At 37.4% G+C, this 19755-nt stretch overlaps 1 protein-coding gene across 1 annotated transcript in view; it reads left to right on the forward strand.

Annotated features, from left to right (window-relative positions):
* Positions 1 to 19755, forward strand: part of LOC108232644 (poly [ADP-ribose] polymerase tankyrase-1) — a 77663-nt gene that overhangs the window by 6629 nt on the left and 51279 nt on the right. Inside the window, exon 4 of the mRNA XM_017410561.2 lies at positions 1703 to 1798. Coding sequence (XP_017266050.1) covers positions 1703 to 1798 — 96 coding nt within the window. The remainder of the gene's footprint in view (positions 1 to 1702; positions 1799 to 19755) is intronic.

Here is a 19755-nt window from a genome sequence, read left to right on the forward strand (position 1 = left end):
ATCCATTGCAGATCCATTATTTCATTATTTATCCTTGTCTTTTGATGTTTTTATTTATATTTTTATTTTTATTAGTTTATCAGTTTGCCTCAGATAAGACACAATTCGAAAATTAGTCCGCATATATGTGAGTTTATTGTACATGCCTCGTCACAGACACCACACACAGCCATAAAACTGCAAATCTGACATTGTCACAAAAAACTAATCCTGCACCCAAAAAAATAAAAAAGGATTTAGGTTGTTCAGCAAGAGCTTTAGCAGCTATTACAGGATCGTTGGAGACAACACTGAACTCTGAATTAGAAACTGACTGAATGAAATCAGAAAAAAAAGAGAGAGTGAATCGCAGACGTATTAACAGTTTTACTGTTTGTGAGTTAATGTTGCTTTTTAGCAACATGAACATTTCTCCGTCTGCGTCAGGACGAGTTGATCTTTCCCTCTTCATTGTGTGCAGATGGGGCGCAGGGGGAACTGGTGCAGAGCTAAATCATATTTTTGTTGTGAGGTGACAAAGGTCTGCATCACTCCTAGGGCAGGATTAAATTATGTGCTCATGCATGTGTGCATATTATATGCCTGGTTGTCTCCTTTCCTTCTCTCGCGGGTTTAAGCGGTGCAGTGTGAAGTGCGTACGAGTCAAAGGGCATGTGCTGTGGGAGCTACTCAGCAGTCACAGCAGTGGGGAGCGAGGTGGAGAGGAAGGCAGTGAGAGAATTGACATCGGTGCCCTCAAAAGAGCTAATTTACAACAAAACCGAGCGCAGGCAGAGTTTGTTATTCAGCTCATACCTGTTTGCAAGGCACAGAACTCTTCTCTTCTCTTCTCTTCTCTTCTCTTCTCTTCTCTTCTCTTCACTTCACTTCACTTCACTTCACTTCACTTCATCTAATCTCTGATTCTCGTCCCCCTTTCCCGTTTTCCCCCTTTTCTTTCTCTCACTCTCACTTCTGGCTCTATTTCATTCATTCTAAGCCTCTTGTTTTTGCTCTTCGTCCTCTGTCCTCTCTCTGTCCCCATCTCCTCTCTCCCTCCCGCCCTTCCTCCCTCCCTCCCCTCTCCTCTCCTCTCATCTTCCTCTCCGCTGCATCGCTCAGTCAGTTGGAGAGGCGAGAGTCTCTCCACTTGCACCGCCTCGCTGCTGTTTACTGCTGCCGATGCCGCCAGCCTCTTCTGCCCGCACTTGTTTTTACTCATCCTCTCAGTCCGGTCCGAGGCTTCACTCCCGTCTCTCCTCCGTGGAAGTGGGATGGGTTTTGTGGCTTGTCACATTGCCCTTTAATCACATCCATTGTTTTTTTTTGGGGGGCTGTAGCGTGTAGCTTTCGCTGCTTTTTTGTTGTGGCATGTCTGTTTACATCAGCGGCATGGCTCGCGGGGCAGTTGGGGGCAGCCGGGGGAGCAGCACTAGCAACAGAGGAGGAGCAGCAGGAGGTGGAGGAGGAGGAGGAGGGGAGAAGCATGAAACAGGACATGCAGAAACGCTGCCCGGAGGTCTAGGAGGCACAACCAGTGGAGGAAGAGGGACAGCAGAAGATGAAACGGGGGAGAAAGGAGCAGGTCCAGGCAGAGCAGTTTATGGGAGAGGAGGAGGAGGAGGAGGAGGAGGAAGGGGACTGGGAGGAGGTGTTTGTCGAGGAGTTTGTATGTCAGTTCAGGAGCTCAGCTACTGTCTGTGTCTGCCTTGTTGTTGTACAGTGTTACTGCAGCACGGAGCTGACCCCAACATCCGCAACACGGACGGCAAGTCCGCCCTGGATCTGGCTGAACCGTCTGCCAAGGCTGTGCTCACAGGTCAGTCAGATGCCACACACACACACACATACATAGTTGAAATCTATGCTTTTCTTCAAGTCACACTCTCCACAAACACTTTCACAGTTTTCCCTTTTTTCTCTGTTTCTGCACATTTCCAGTTGACGTTTTCCTTCACAACTTTCAATCAGTTTACTATTTTTCCAAGGCTGCAGGCAGTATCACCTTTTCCTGTTTGATCTATCACACACTCATTTTGCAAGGCAGCACTTCTCTTGTACTCAGAGTGTACTGTACACACTGTGGCCACAATATCTTTTTTATTATTTTGCTCTCTGCCACTTTCTGTGGTTTCAAGGTTTCTGTTTTTTTTTCTTCTCCTTTGACTCTTTTTGGCTGAAGCTGCTCTCATTGATTAGTGAATCAATAAAGCTACTATTTGTGGTGTTTTTGTTTGTTTGCAAGACTTTTTGTGTTCTCAAGTTTACTTCCCATGCTCGACTCTCTCCTTTGTAATGCTGTAAACAACATGAAACTAAAAATTAATTAAAAAAATGTTTAGAAACTGCAAGAGAGAAAGAGTGCATTCTTTAGGAGTGCGATATATCCATGAGTTCACAAAAAGTGGGAAATTCTGCTCTTGTACTCACAACTACCTGGACCGGAGGCGGAGCTCAACAATGCAGGTGTGTGAGACCCAAGTGTCAAGGCAAACATTAGACTAAACATGGCCTAAAAGTAAAAGTTTTGTAAATGTCTACATTGGTTTTATTCAGTCATGGTTTGTTTAAAAACAAAAAGAAACTTAAAGCTCAGTTCACCCACATGAAAGCGTGGCGCATTATCCATTACACCAGTGATTTCCAACCGTGGTCCTCCAGGAACAATCTCCTGCATGTTTTCATCGTCTCCCTCCTTTTCAGCAGGTCTTCAATTTCTGCAGACGCCTGTTAATCACTCAGTCATTCAAATCAGATGTGTCGACGCAGGGAAACAACTGAAACATGCAGGATAGTGTTCCTTGAGGACCAGGGTTGGGAACCACTGCATTACACTAACCTGTCATACCGTGTTCCCCAAATTTATGAGGTACCCAGGCACCCATGACCACCATCATCATCACTGTCCAGGATGGGTTCAGGAAATTATAGATTATAAAGATTTACACTGAGATTTCCAAACTTGAATATCCAATATCTAGTAGATGTTGTTTATTCATTTAATTTTTTTCTCACTACAACAGAATAGTACCCACCCAGAAAATAAAACCCATTAATTCATTGCAGAGCCTGAATAACCAACAAGAGTCGCTGAAACCTTCCAATAAAACTCAAGCTTATCACTTGATTTTTCATGGTTATGGCCTTTTAATTGCAGCAGGAATCATTATCTTCCCTTTGCCCATACAGTCCCCATTTATCACTAAATGCACTAAGCTTAGTAATAAATAAGTATAAGTTATATGCAGGACTCCCAATCGCTTTCAAAGGATCAAACCAATGACACCAACCATTGCTGACCCAGTACTGAAATCATTTTTGCTGTAGTTCTAAATCTAAATGTACAACAATCACAATATCTTTGTGATTAAACCCCTGTCAGTTGTTCCTCAACAATAAATCCTCTTTCATATTCAACCAAACCTTTTTTCTCTTGCTTTATTGAAACAATATCAGAATTACCCAGGTGATTGGAAGGTAAAAGTCTGAAAGTGTGTATACATCTCCTGCTGTTGCTGTTTTATTTAGTCAGGTTTTCCTTTAAATTTCAACTTGTCTATTAACGACAAGCACTAATTACCTAAACTATCATTCTGCCATGCTGTGTGCCATTCTGGAGAAACCCTATAATTGTAATTACTGTAGGAGGTGATGCGTTTAATACAAGCTCTTCGAGACTTTATTACTGTATAAAGAGTCAGGGTTTGTTAAAAGCTGTAGGATCTTTTAGCCAAGCCATTTAATTTAAAATATATAGTATATACTGTATATAAATATGTGATTGTGGGTGATTATTTGTAGGATCTGTCTTATGTTTTATAGTGAAGACCTGCTTGAGCCTCTTCTTGTGCTTCATCTTCAGTTTAAAGGGCTTTGCTCGGTTCCTCCTCTCTGCTGCAAGCCAGCACAGCTTTCAGCTTCAGTGTGCGGTGATGAAAGCTTATATTGAGCTATAAATTAGCGATACTGCTCAGCCAAATCCAACAAGCTGCTCTCAAAAATGTTAAACTCTCTTCCTTGTGAGATAAAAATGTAAAAAGGAAAGAGTAAGACAAAAAAACGACTTCATTTAAAGTGGCATGTTTTAAAGCAGCTGTGCTGGATGCAGATGAACATCATCAGACAGTTTGTTCTCCCAATCAGGACGAACATCAGAACAACAGAGCGAGCTGTGTTGACTTTGTTAAGGTTTTTATTCAGGTGGTCCCCTGAAACTCTTGCTTTTTATTTCTTTACACAACCAGAAGCTTGTTCAGATTGCTGCTTCAGTCTGCGACAAGTATCAGACACAACTACTATTCATGTCACACCGGAGGAATAGACTCACAAGCACAGCTCTAGTTCTCATGTCAAGTGTTTGATGGCAAGATATGCCCCAGAGACGTGCTTCGTAGAACAGTTTGCTGAAGTACAGCGCTAACGTTGTTGATTTGGTGTGTTGGGATTTTATGATAGTCTAAATGCCATCAGTGTTGTGCTGCATTGCAAATTGCAGTGTGGTGATAACTGTACAAACCCTCCCCACAAAGAAGTAGACTTATCTATATTGGTTAAACCCAGAAAAATAGCTGGAGGCAGAACTCTCCTTATTTCACTGTTATGCATTTGTAGTGTTAAAGTAAGTAATAGGGCTTGGTGATATGAGTCTTAATTAATGACTTGATATTTTGATACAATGCAAGACAGTATATACAAAATATATAGATTTGTTTTTCTTTTCTTGAATTACCGTCTCTGACTATTGAACGTGTCTTTGATTTCTGTTACTTTTTCCACGCTTTCTGTTTGGATACCGAAACGTGGAATACATGCAGAAGAATTTTCTGAATTAGCAGGGAATGTGCCCTCTGCTGTAAGTAGAGCTTTAAGAGAGTGTTAAAGAAACTGAACTAAACTTTGTTCAGTTCAATTCACTTTATTTATGTAGTTCCAATTCACAACACAAGCTATTTCAGGGAACTATACAAAAGTAACAAGTTCAAATTCTATCAAATGACATCAAATGGAATTCAGTCCAAATTGCCCACTCAAATACAGCCGATTCAAAGCAATTATCATACAGTACAGTCAGATTTGTCTTAGGAAATCACCAGATTGCGTCAAATCTTCACTTCGATACAGTCTCCCATCCTCAGCAAGCGCAGAGCAGCAGGCGACAGTGGAAAGGAATGACTCTTTTAACAGGAAGAAACTTTTAGCAGAATCATGCACAAGACTGACGGCCATTTGCCTCGACCGCCTGGGGTTGAGAGGACAGGAAAAAAAAAGAGACAAACACAAAGCATTGCCCCATGCAAAATTTTTATGGAAAGAAAAACAGAAAAAGTTAAAGGCAGCCATAATTGCAGCTTTTAGTGAATTAGATGTAGACAGCTTAAGTATTGTCTTGACAGTGATGGTTGTGGTAGTTTTTATTCAATTTCTCCTGAAGAAAATTTTGACACATTGAGTATATTTGATTCATCACCTGTCCCTATAAGAAGCTTATTATGTTTGTCCTTAACAGGTGACAGAAGGGCACTGATTCATTACGAGATAAGCCTATCTGTAAATGGTTCAGTGTTTCTGAAGCTAATTGCTTTGAGTGTTGATCAGTTGCTGGTGTGAAGCTGGTTGGTTCAGCCTGATTTAGAGTCCCCACCAGTTTGAGTCAGGTTGTAGAATCCTGCTCAAATTTGGATTATGTGATAAAGTGTGGTGGTTTTAAGCACAACCCTGAGGTCCGGCTCTCTATCGGCATGTGAATTAGAATGGGACTCCAGAGCAGCTCATTTATACACAGCGGTTGATGGTAAAATTATTTTACAATGAATCCCTTTAAAGTTTGTGAACGGAGGAGTTAAAGCAGCATAAACCTTTCAAGAGTGATGGTGATCGTGTGGCCTTGAGTGTAAAAAAACAGGATATGATCAATTCTAAACCATAATATCACAGTTACACAAAAAAGAGTCATAAGGCCTCCAAATTGACTCATCACTTGCTTTTAATAAAATGAATAACTGTGGGCTACATATTACAACAACAACAAAAAAATGTTGTTTATTGACTGGAGAAAGTTTAATTGTTATTCCTTAGAAATCCAGTGTTTAATTTATTGGAACGACGTGGAAAAAAAAATGTTGAATGGTTTTTAAAAAAATTAAGGTGTTGGTTTGGGACTGTTACATAACCTCTTTATATTTCGAAAAGCACCACTTAACCACCCCAGCATCTCCTTTCAAATCCTAGTAGCTAATTACATAAACTGTCTATGAACCAAGTCATGTTTGTTAGACTAGAGCTTTGAAAAGCTCCTTCATATCATCAAAATCAATCTTGTTTTGATCTAATCTGCTTTAGATCTCTTGAAAAGACTTGGAAAGACATTCCATTTTTTCTACTTTGATTAATTTGTGTATCTCTAAACTGCTTGCAGGCAATAACAAAGCAATGCCTTTAAAGATAATGTTTTTGTATTTTTTTTCAAAACTACAACAGCTTTAAACCAAATGCCATTTTCATTTACCACTTCTCACACACCAAAACCAGCTTAAATATATTTCTGATTATTTAAATAAATTTAGCATTTTGAAGCAATATGTTTAGATTAAAGATGCACCTATATAGCATTTAAACATTTTATTCAAATCAAGTACATGTACCTACACCTGAGTACTTGCGCTTGTGAAGAAATGACAGAAAAGTCAGTTTTGAAGCATTAGCCTAGCATTAGCTAAATGCCTTCCTCAGAGACCATGTTGGCAGCTTCTGCTCATTAAGCAGCTCGTTAAGCATCTTTTTAGGCTCATCAATGACCCGTGGTGGAAGACTCTGATAAGCACAGTCAGTTTTGACCACATCCTCTCGCCTCATTTCGTCCTCCCTCCTTAGAATAGTATAGATTGATGGCGGCGGCCAGCCTGGCTGGATCGGCTCGCTGCTACCTTTGGGCTTGTTACTGAAGGGCTCGAGACATGAACGTCACACTGCCCTAAAGTTGTATGAGTACTGTGGTATCTGAACATTTTTACTAGTACGGATACATGCACACAATATTGGTGCATCCCCTGTTTATGTATAAATATGAAAAAATTTAACAAGTACCAAAATGTGCCATGAAGTCTGGCAGGTATTGATGGACCAATTGATGTAGATTTCAGTATTTTAGACTTACATTAAACACACTATTAAATTAAATTCCTTTTTTTATCAGTTACATTTATGCTTACGTTTGGTACCTTTTGAAAGTGTCAAAGTCACAAAAAGTACCTTAGATTTTTTTAAAAAAATTTCATGTGGATAACTTAAGCATGTGTCTAAATGATTTGAGCTCAGTTTACATGCAAAACCAAGTTAGTTTATATGCTCAGTGTAGAAGGAAAAGTGAATCTGTGTGCTGTTCTGTCAAATGCCCCGACAAGAAAACAGCCACAGATGCCTAATGTATGCTACATTAATACTTGTTGCTGATATTATAAATCCAACTGGCTGTGTCACTCACAACCAAAGAAGAAAAGTGGGGTGTTTTGGCTGTGTTGTACATTAATTAGAAAGCCTATACAGTCACTGACCCTAATCTTCAGTTATGACAAATTCAGAGCCTTTGTGCGCCAAATAGCCTGAAAAACCTGTTTTTTCTAGACTGTGTATAAGTAATTGGGGGTAAAAAAAAACACAGTAATGATGTGAGAAGTCTCAGGGGAGCCAACATTAGATCACCAGGGGAATCTTTTTTACATCCATCGTCTCTGTCGGTGTCGATTGATCTTTTTCTGGACAGAAAACAGTGATTAGGACACTTTCATCAAGTGGAGTCTGACCTTGAAGACTCTTTCTTGGATCTCGTGATCTGTTTTTTTTCTCTTTTCTTTTTTTTTCTCATCATTTATTTCTCTGTTTAATTATCCTTCAAGTACAGCATTTGCTTCTTATATTCCTCTTCTTTATATCAGTCAAAACCTTCTCTCTCTCTCTCTCTCTCTCTCTCTCTCTCTGTCTCACTCTCTTTTTATATTATGTTTTTACCTTTTTGTGGTTTTATTTACTAAGGCTTTAATTCCGTTATAAACATCACTGCCAAAACATTACAAACTAATCTTCAGGATATCTGTTTTTCTGTTGAGTTTCACCAAAATACTGTAATTTTAGTAACAAACATGATTGATGCCAAAAAAATCCATCTGTCACTGGTGGGGATAATTTCACTATTTTATTCCTCTTCTTTCTGTTGATTTTGTTGCCATCTTTAGTCTTAAGCTCTCAGACTCTATTTATTCTTTGTCTGAAATAGAAAGCAAACTCTGCTGAGACATTGTCATATAAATTATCTTCATAGATGCTGTCACTTTAATTTTGAATTTAATGGTTAAATAAATGGAGTGAGTGGAAGAGGAATTCGTTGTTTAAAAAAAAAAATCTGGTACTTAGATGTTTGTTTGTTGCCTGAAAATAATCAGTGCTTTTTAACAAGCTAATGATTGGATAAGTCAAACAACTTCAGCATGTTAATGTATAAATTTACACTTCACTGTAGCTTGTTCATTAACATTGGTATATTTGCCATTAACCTTCTCAACTCATGCTTACAATAAAAACAATTAAATACTTTTAAATAATCCATTAATCTATGGGAGACTTTAGTTTTTTGCTGTTTTTTGGCCTACACTGCACCTGTTTTAAGACTATTCTAAATACAAAGATGAGTTTTGGGAGGGGGAGCTCTTGTGGTTGCAAAAGGAAGTCAGTTTATTTAGACGTCTTAGACAATTATCAAACTTCTTACTAAGTGAAACTTCTCAGTCATGATTCCTATAAATGCATGGTGCCAGTCGTTTGTTTCCACTGTTCTGCAGGGTCTCAATGTTAACTTAGTGTAATTGTGGTCTCTTTTAGTATAAGATCACTTGTGCTTGTTCTACCATGCTTATAAAGCCTGGTTTTAAAGGAGCAACATAGAGAATGCAAAAAAAACAAAATTTGAGGCTAGGAAATTAACCCCTCCTCCAATCAGTGGGTGACAGTGCAATGGCTAAGTCTATTTTTTTCTTAGCAGTCCGTGTTCAAATCAGAAAAAAACAACAGATTATACATAACTTCTAATTCAGTGGCTGTTATCAGCAAATTTACTTCACAGTGGGTCAATCGAGGTCTATAACCCAACGTACCAAATGATTCATGTCACTGATTTATTTCTTGGAAGCTGTTGTTGGAAACTAAAAAACGACAAGCATCTAAAATATTTGGCAAGTGATTTACTGAATCTTCGATCACAGTCTGCCAAAACCTTCAACTGGTCAGATGAGGTGGAGCTAGATGGTAAAATTCAACTTGTGCTGAAGTTGGTTAGGAGAAAAACAAAAATGTCTTTTTCACTGGGTGCTATTGCAGTGCCTACAGGAACCTCATTAGGAGTGGTCATTGTTTACTGTCATCACACTTGAAACATACTCATTCCTCCCTCCCAAAAGTAGGATGTTGGTAGGTCTTCTTGAAAGCCGACAGTTAGGACAGTTTAAAACAAAAAGACTATTAATTAATATTCATCTTTAATATGGCTGTGTATTAAAAAGGATTAAAAGGAAATATTGGGAATGAATAAATAGAGGGAAGAGAAACAAGAGCAGAGAGAGTGGCAGTCCATTAGCTGCTGTTAATTACCTCTGATTGGTATTCAAAGACTAGCTGCTTCTTAGCCTCAGAAAGATCAATTCCCCAATCTGGACCTAAATCAACACTCTCTTTCACACACACGCACACATAAATTTGTGTGTAAACCCAATCTTTTTTTTTTATTGCTAATGAGACATCCAAACACTGTAACTTTAAAAAAAAACCTCATTTATTCAAACTTTTTTTTCAGGAGGGTTAACCTCTCACCACATATCAACTTCCCTTTTTCGGGGACCAAGCCTGCGGAGGCAAGGGAATGCATCCAGCAGAGCATGGAACCCTACTGAAACTGTTTGGTTTTTTATTATTTTGATTTTTCTTCCATAAAAAAGTCATACTGCAGCTCAATACCAAAAGGAGTTTTGAGATTATATTTACATGTTGGTAACTAGAGCTTGTGTGCGGATCAAAAAAATAATCAGATATGTTCACTTAGGGGGTGCTATCATTGGGGCTTTGCAATTTGTCCTGTAACTTCTAAACTATAAGTCACACAATTTAATGTCTTATATGTATGTGTTCCTTGCACTGTACTAAGTCAGATGGTATAGGCCACATTCATTTTTGCCTAATCTTTTTTTTTTTTTTTTTTTGCTACATCACAAAATTTACTTTTGACCTTTTCTTAGAGTTTGAAAAGTCGATTGCTATGAAATTCACCATGGCAATTCTAGATACCTGGCAGAGTTAAGGTTGTCAAAGACAAGTAACTAATTTCCAAAATGTATAAGTTAACCTGCACAAATATTTAATTCTAACTAGCAAAAAACATTTTTGGCCATATCCGGAAAACAGCAATAGCTTATGAGATTAAATTAAACTTCTGTTTGGGAAGCAAATTCTAAATTACTGGACCAAATTTGACAAACATTAAACCATAGGGGACGCTATTATCCATAAACATTTTGTGAAAATGGCTTATCAGATCTTTATGAACTATGTCAAGGGGCTTGGACCCTGATGAGAATTGCTTGCTTTGTTGTCTTAACCTGGTTGGTCATACACCGGCTCTTATCTAACATACTTCAAATCAGTGATTGAATAGTTTATATTTCATAATATTGATGCCAATTATTTGAAAGCAGATCAGCTTATGGATGATTCACAAATGATTTTCTTGTTTCATTGGCTTGTGTTTGTATCCCCTGGGAAATAGGTGGCTGAATGATTTTTGCCTTCCATAATTATTTATTTATTTTTGTAATATGAATTCTCTTGAGTGCAGTGAAAAGAACTGGAGTGTTAAATTACTGAGAAATACTGCAGGCAATACGACAACAAAGAGAGATGTTGTCTTTCCAGGGATAGCCGGTCATTCAAGCTGAAAAAAATCATGGCGACCGTCTCACTTGTCTCATCAGAGCTGACATATCTGGAGACGTCTGTTCTAAATTGGAATTGACAAAGCAGGACTTTAGCTTTTTGCTCCCTGAATTGATTTGATCTGAGGGAATAGACTTCAGATAAGGACAGCTTTCCCTTTTTGCTCTCTTTGATGCAAACCTGTAGACTGACTCAGTCGTGGCTTTTATTCGGTGTGCGTCAGAAAGTGCGAGGCAATATCGGTGTGACATTTTACAAGATTGCGACCTGCAGACTTGTAAAGAGCCAAGATTCCCTTGGTGATATGATATATAGTAGCATAACACACAGTCACTGGTTTTGTGGTCTAAAGTTGAGTCACTTTTTCATGAAAATATTATTATTAAACATGAATACAAAAGAAACCTGGGATGGAATGACATTTCCTTGTAGCCATAAGAATAGATAATTTAATATCTAAGGTATCCTTTTTGTATCCTTTGTTAACAAACCCTTTTACTTTAACCAAAGCAGCAGCCCACCTGCTCTTCAGTGGCCTCATCTTTAAATTCTGAAATGGTTTTTTTTCTTTATGCTTTTTTTTCCAACCTTGTCATCTTTGATAATATGATTTTTCCTAAATTAAACAATTAGTCTTCCATAAATGTCAACTTCTCAACAATGGAATCCTAAAGATTTCAGGAGAATTCAAAGGTCTTGAACACAAGTTGTCATTGTCATTGGAGGCACCAAAAAGTATCCATAGTTTGATTTTATTTAAAATTTTTCTTCTCTTTTCTTGCGACCATAGTCCGTTTGGGTCAGTCCTGAGTGAAATCATGGATCATTACATGGTATGAGCTCTCTCCTCCACATCCAGCTGTGCATTTATACTCTTTGAAGGATTGCATAATGCTTGCTGCCTTTCAAGTCAGAGTTTTAAGCTAAGACCATTTTGTGTTGAGAAATGATGGAGTTATAGCCATTTTAGTAAAAAATTGAATATAATGTTATCCACAGTCTCATACAACACTGTGAGATGTCATGCTCGGAGTATGTATTGTAGGGGAATTTTCAGCTACTATCACATCAAATTTTACCTCAGTACCACAATAAAATCCACCTCATTACATTTAAAGCACTGAATGGCCTAGCTCAAACATATTTAAAGCAGTTAATTGTCCTTTTCAGCCTAACTAGAACACTTAACTCTTAGCTTTGCGGGTTCCTTAGTCGTTCCAAGAATCTCTAAAACTAGACTGGGAGGGAAAACCTTTAGTTTTCAGGCTTCCCTATTCTGGAATCAGCTCCCTGCTGAGTTTATTTTAAACACCAATTTCCACATTCCACATTCATAGTTACTGCTTTATTAATAGGCTGTGTTACTTACTAGTGATTTAAGGGATATTTTGCAGAGAGAAACAGTATTAACTCCAAAAGCTGTTGTTGAAGTTTTAAGCAAAGATCTTGCACAATGAGTAGCGCCTGGTCAGTATGTTGTGAATGACTGTTTTCAACCACACAAATTTTAGCGCAACTGAAAAATTGATATGCTATTTGCCAAAGTAATTGTAATTTTTTTGCTTTCTGAAGGTCAGTTGGTTGTGGCGGCAATCTTGAATCTGGTTCATTATTCAGTTGTAGGGATGTACATCCTATGAATACATCACTTAAATTTAATTGATTTCAGTATAATCCAGTTCAGTCAAGTCATAATTCAATCTAAAAGTCAGACTTAAAATCAAATCCAGTTACAATTCATACTCATTCCAGTTCAATCCAGTCCAGTTAAGTACAGTCAGTATCAGTTAAATAGGGGTTAGGAAAAAAAGCAGTAAAGCACACACATATATATATATATATATATTCCAAGCAAGCAAACAAATTACATGGAATTTTCTTAAACATGCACTGGGCAACAGAAAAACTTCAGCTTCATAAATATGCAGAATTAAACAACTTTAAACAATGTTTTTTTCTTTCTTTGGTCATGAATCCAGCCTCTCGACTTGTCACAGTTATATTTTTGTGCTGTGGAATGAGTTGCAGACAGCAATAATAAGCTTCTACCAGGAGAAAAAAAAATGGCTGCTAGGATATGCTGATTTGAGACGGGCAGGAAAAAAATGAGTCAGAGTATAAAATGGCTTTCATTCATTTTACTATGGTATCCCTGTCATTTTGTCACAGCTGGAACTGCTACTAATCTAATTTTTTCTGCTGCCAGACAGGTTTTCATCCCTTGGAATCAATTAGGACTTGTCCACCTTGCGCTGCTTCTCAGACGAGCAGCACTCAATAGAATCACCTTCTGTTGCTGTGTGATTTCAGCAAAAAGGAAAATAAAGTATATATAATGTAACTTAATATAAACTGTGTTTTTGTCCCTGCATTAGGGGTTGCTCCTGGTGTGCTGGGATGTTAAGTTTTGCTCTCAGCAAACCCTTCTCCATTGTAAATAATGTGAGAAAGAAATTGTTTTATTTGAGAAGCTGTCCGGAGTGAGCTGGTAGATTTAACATAGCCTGCATGCTTTCACAAGAGCTGGTGGAAAATGATCTGATATTTTGGAGAGAAGAACGACATCTGGGAGATGGAGAGGGTGTCGGTGAAGAAAAAGACAAAGTGAATAAAAAGAACCAAAAAATAAATAAATAAATAGAAGGACAGGGAAGAAAGAAAACCTGAAAGGAAAAATATGAAGATGCTTCTAGGGTTGGGTGACAAACAGAGAGATGAATTGGTGCGACCTACAGTGAATGCAAGAAGAAGAAGAAGAAGAAAAAAGCCTAAAAGAGAAGGGAGCACAGAACAGTGTGAATAGGAGCAGCCTAATCATGCAGACAAAGAGCTGCTGTAGTTGCTCTGAAGGATTGGTCCTGGTAATGCACGCATTAGCAAAGCCAGTCTCACACCTTATGTGCACCTTAGAGTGTGTGTGGGAGAGAGAAAGTGAGTTTCTCTGGCTACAAAAGCCAAGTGTAGCTTTTCAGCTCCTTATCTGAGACATACTCATTGATTACCATGATGACTGCTGTTCGATTGTTCCCCTGTGATGAATGGTCTCGATCCTTATTTCCTCTCAGACACTCAGTCTCTTACACACACACACACACACACACACACACACACACACACACACACACACACACATATTTCCTTTTGCTATCTTCAGACCTATGGGAAGAAAAAGAATGACCTAGCTAGAGAAGCAAAACAAAAATAATATATTTTTTATTTAGTGTGTATGTGATGCACTTCCAGGGTTCACTCACCCCATTTGGACTGTTTTCCTGCAGCTGAAATTGCCTCGTTTCCCACATGACTACACAGCATCACAATACAGAGTGAAAGGCAGTAGGCCACTATGCAAAAGCACACTGACAGAATTTGGTTAATGAACTGAACCCCTCCACACTCGTGTTTAGAAGACTTACATACGGTAGGAAAATCAAAACAAGCGCTTGAGTAAACAAGTCTTCATACCACAATGGTAAAAAAAATGTTTTTGACATTACTTACTCTCATTAAAGGACCTTCAGAGTAATTACTCTTTCAGTTATTTTAAGTAGGATCAAGTAGAAATATTGATCAACTACAATGTAAAATTGGAAAAATGTGATTAGTTAAAAGAAGGCTGAATAAAATTAAAGGCATAGCATCTCTTGAAGGAATGCAAATCATCATCAGCCACTTTTCATGCCAGAGTTTTGGACTGGGATAGTCTTATGCTGAGAAATAACGTTATGCCCGATCCAGTGTGGTATTGTGAAATGTCACACTCAGAGTATGTCTTTTAAATTACTCTCAGCTCTACCTCATCAATTTTTACTTCAATATGAGTAAAACTAACTGAGGTAATGTCCTTTTTGTATTGGCTAATGTTGGGTAGTGGTGATGGCCATCCTGAATTGAATTGTCCCCAAAACATCGACATTTTTGTATTTGCTAAGGTTCGTTAGCCATGACAGCCATCTTAAATCCAGTTTACTCCAAAAGGTGATTAAATGCAGGTGTACATCCAATCATTACTTTCTGCATTTTTCATTAAAATTCATTCAGCGGTTCATGAGATATTTTGGTCACAGTCAGACATACAAACACACAGACATGGGCAAAAACATCACTGCCCGCCTTTTGACAGTAGACAGTAATTATTTGTTAAATCTGCTGAACAGCTCAATCATGATGACTCATTGTGTTGAGTTGTGTGGGCTGGTCTCTTGGGTTAATGAACTTCTAAGAATCGGATGTAGAAAAACAAGCTGAAATTAAAAAACAAATATCTGTTTTATTGCGTGACTCTGACTTGCGTGCCTCACTCAGGGAAGCTACATGAAGATCTAATTTTATCTATGGCAAACTTTGTTGTTGTTTATGGTCCTTTGCTTGTAAAGGATGGTTTCGTGCTACAGCCTAATTTCTTCGCATTTGTTTAACCAGCAGATAACGAGGCAGTCTTCATATTTGTTTTTTGTTTTTTTTAGGCATGATGGCAAGTTTCCTGTTAGTGCTGTTTCAAAGTATTCTCTGCATTGTTAGTTTTGAGAAGGTTACTTAGTAGAGGAAAAAATAATTATAGTTGACGTGAAAAAAAATTACAAGTGGGCTCAGACAAAAAGGATTTACTGAGCAAAACATTCAGTTCTAGACCTTTTTAGACATTTAAAAGGATTAAAATAGAATCTGAACAAGAATTTTGTCAGTTCACACGACTGTAGCAACTACATCCTTTTCCTGACAAATTAGTCACAAATCTTGTCTGCTCAAGCCACATGTTTCTTATTGTTCAGGTATGTACTGTATTGTGTGTATATAGTAATGTTAAAAAGGATGTAACTCATAGAAGTTGCTGTTTTTGTGTGCTTTGTCAAGTAGACAAGTAGTACCCTTTGAGAAATACTAAACACATTCTTTAAAGAGGAATATTTGCCTAAGAAAGCTACGAAACATTAGGACTGACTGTTCTCTGTTGATCAAACAAATAAAAAGAAATAAGGTTGGAGCACGGAGGACTAAAAACAACAACGACAACAAAGTTTGATGTGGACAAATGGCCATGAATAAAATTAGATCATCATGGCGCTCCTTTGAGTGAGGCACGCAAGTCAGAGTCACGCAATAAAATTTATTTTGGTCAACTTGATCTTCGACATCCAGTTTTCCTCAGAGGAATACTTGTGTTCAATTAGTTGGTTAATTAAAACATCAGAAACATCTATGAATACAGCAAGTACACACTTGTCTCTAAATGGTGTCCTATTCTCAAGAAATAACTATAGTTTTGTCATCAGACTGTGATATTAGTTTGCTAAGGGTTTTACTCATATTTCATACAAATGCAATGTATTTTATGTTTTTATGTGCAATTCTACATATTTTAAGTGCTCTTCCATAAGTTTTATTTGAAGTAATTTAGCAACACTTAGTTTCTTCTTAAGACATGTTAGGTGGATTTTCTAATATACTCATTACCTTGTAGAAAAGTCCACTTTCAGTTCAGTTTCAGTTTTTGGACTGTGTTGGTGACTGTTTTACTACTCGTGCTCACCTAAACTGTCCTTACTGTGCACCCCACTTTTAGATACTTTTGCCTTTCTGGCTGCACCCAAAGGTATTCTGCCTAGAATGATTTCTGTACAAAAGAAAGGAGAAAAAAAAAGGTTTTGCTCAGTTGACTTAGCTGTTGTGCTGTGATAGATCATGTCTTCTGATTTATATTGGCTACCTGCATTTACATCCAAATGAGAGGGTAGAGTGGGTGGCCAAAAATACATTATTAATCCAGGGCAGCTTTCTTTGGTGCACTTTGTGGAGCGATTAATCAAAAAGTGTAAGGGGGTGAGTGTTTATGAAATAAACCATGCCAGCCAGCAAAGTGCTCAAACAACAATCTTTTATAAATTTCAGTTTACCTCCCATTTATTTATTTATTTCCCCTTCTTTGATGGGTCTTACAGATCCACTTATGACTTGAGCATTTGTGACCTTACTGTGGCAATAAGTGAATCTGACAACTCCTGACTCAAAGCCGGTTGTTGCGTAACAGCAGATAAACTGCTTCTAGAATACTTGATTTAAACACACACTAACACACACACACAAGCAGACAGCTAGGCACTGAGGCGACTCATGGCCCAGTCAGCATCATCTGTTCTATCTTAGCCACTTAGTGGACACAGTATACAGAGCCCTTGTTGCGTGTTAAAGATGTACGACTTTCACCGTTTGACATTGACTTGCAACTCACCTTTGCACGATCACAAACAGAAACCTGTGAGAAAAAATGTGCATCTTCCCCAGCACACAACAATTGGAATTCAAATAATGATCACTGGTGTCTACAGCATCTTGCCAAGGGAGTGGTACACACACAAACACACACACTATCATCATTCAGGAGGCAGCTGTCCAGTCCTGAGCTTTAGCGTGTCCTTGTCTCTTCTGTTTGGAGTCAGCATGACTGTCAGCATCATATACACACACTTACACACTCAGATGCATTCATACGTACATTTTGCTGTGTTTAGCATCAAATAATTGCAGGTAATTTACCTCCCTGAATGTTTACATGCAGCCAAACAATATATACAAACATATTTAAATGTCTTTTTAGACTAGGAAAGCAAACAAAGGAGACTGTATAAATGAAAGAAAAAAAATATATATATATTAATTTTTCTAGCTAGATTATTTGTAACAGATTGACATTTTATATATTTATATAATCGGTCATTTAATTTATTTGTTTTTCTCAGAAACTGGAGTCCGCAAATGTTTGGCTTTGATTTCTTTTCTGAGAAGTAATTTTAAAATGCTGCTTATCCTCTTAGACTGCAATAAAACCTCTCTTTCAGTAGGCCTTTTGCTGGGTTGTCTTAAAGTCCTTATCAAATGGTGTCCCATAATAAGGTTGTGTTCCTGTTTCTCAGCAAACAAAGCTCAATGCATTGATCTTCTGACAGTCTGTGAACATTTTGATAGAAATGATGGAAATTGTTTGGTAGTTTCTGCAGCAATTAAATGGTTACACAATACACTTTTCTATGCCCATAAACTTTGGTGAATAGTTTGCAATGTCACAAAGCAAGTGAACGTTTTTGTAACATAAAACAATGTTTATAATCACAAAAGCGGCACCATGTTGGAAAATACATACAATGTAGATATTACCTTTTTTAGGCAGTAAACATCTTTTTACAGCCCATATTTTTTAACAAATAAAGTTGAAAATGCAATAAGTTGTATAAGCCTCAAGTTAAAACTTAAATCTTGATATATTTATGTATTTTAAAACTAACTATGATTACTTCCTCTGAGGAGCAGAAGATCATATGCCTTCATGAATTTGTTTACCAATAAAATATATTGGTACATTTTGAATATTTAAAGCATTTGTGTTGTTTATACTGTGGGGATACACTTCAACAGATAAAGAAAATGTCAGATGGATGTTAATGATGCTCAGGAAGCATCATTAATGGTGATGGTAATGTTTTGGATATTAACCTAATGCACCTTGCCAGGAGGACTGAGACTTCAGACCTGTTATGAAAATCTGTATTTGTCTCTTAATTAAAGTTGGTTCAGAATTCACATCTAATTTCTTGACCTCTCCAAAATTTTGCATGTCTTTCTTTTAATTTATATTTCTGACTTGCTCTGTTTGTTTCTACCTCTCTGTTTCCTTTTCATTATTCTTCTCCCTGTTCCACCCCAGCTTCTGTAACACCAATTATACTGTGTCAAATCCATGCATGTCACTTTCCAGATCCCTAATCATCCCTTCTCTCTTTCATCTACAAATCCTTTGTTCCTTTCTCCTCCTCCCTTTTCCTTCCCTGTAACCTTGCTTCTTTGGGGCTCACCCGACCCCCACCCTTCGTCTGCTCAATGGACACCCAGCTCATCCTCTTTGTCCTCTTTCCAATTAATTGTATTGCAGTACCTCACCGTCTTCCTTTGACTCCTTTATTTCAGTTTTATAACTCTCACTGAGACTATAGCAGGCCTCTAAGATGAGCTGGAGATCTCTGTAATATCATTCCCATGTTTTTGAATAAGCCCTTAATTCACTTTTCATGGAAGTTGCAGTGGTAGTTAGGAACTTGTGAAGGTGTTTAGGCTCATTGGTTTTTCAACGATCTTTGCAAAAGAAAAAATAATTAGAAAATTTTCATTTTAAGCATTTGATGTCATTTGCGTGTGCGTTCCTGAGGATTTCCTATTATGCTCACATTTATTTGCTGCACGTTTGCTGCACGGAGCTGATTTTGTTGAAGGTCTTTAAAATCAGGCCACTAAAACAAGAATAAAGAGGCTATGAATTCAGCTGCCTGAGTTTAACACATTTAAGTTCATTAGCATTTTGTCAATGTCAATATTAATGGATTCATAAAGCACATTTAAAAAGACACAAACCAAAACTGAAGTAAAACAAAAAAAGAAGTGACTCAGATAAAATAAGTCAATTAAACAATTTCAAAAAGTCAAAAAGATAAAGAAAATATTATTTTTTTACTTTAAAAATACAATCAGATTGCATGTCAAGCTCTACTAATGAAAAAAGATGAGCTTTCAGCAGATTTTAAAATAGCCCAAAGTCTAAAAAGTTCTTAAATTAATTGGGATCACCTTCTACATGCAAAAAAGAAAAAAAGGCTTTTAAAAGTATCTGAATTGTCGCATAGATGCTTTTTATACAATATACTGGTATATTTATCATTAATTTAGTGATTTAAAGCACATGTAAAACTGTGAAGATATATTGTGTATTGCAATAAATTTCCAAAGTATTGATATTACTTTGAAACTACTCGCTCAGTT

The sequence above is a fragment of the Kryptolebias marmoratus genome, linkage group LG14 (assembly GCF_001649575.2).
Source record: "Kryptolebias marmoratus isolate JLee-2015 linkage group LG14, ASM164957v2, whole genome shotgun sequence".
Lineage (NCBI taxonomy): Eukaryota > Metazoa > Chordata > Actinopteri > Cyprinodontiformes > Rivulidae > Kryptolebias > Kryptolebias marmoratus.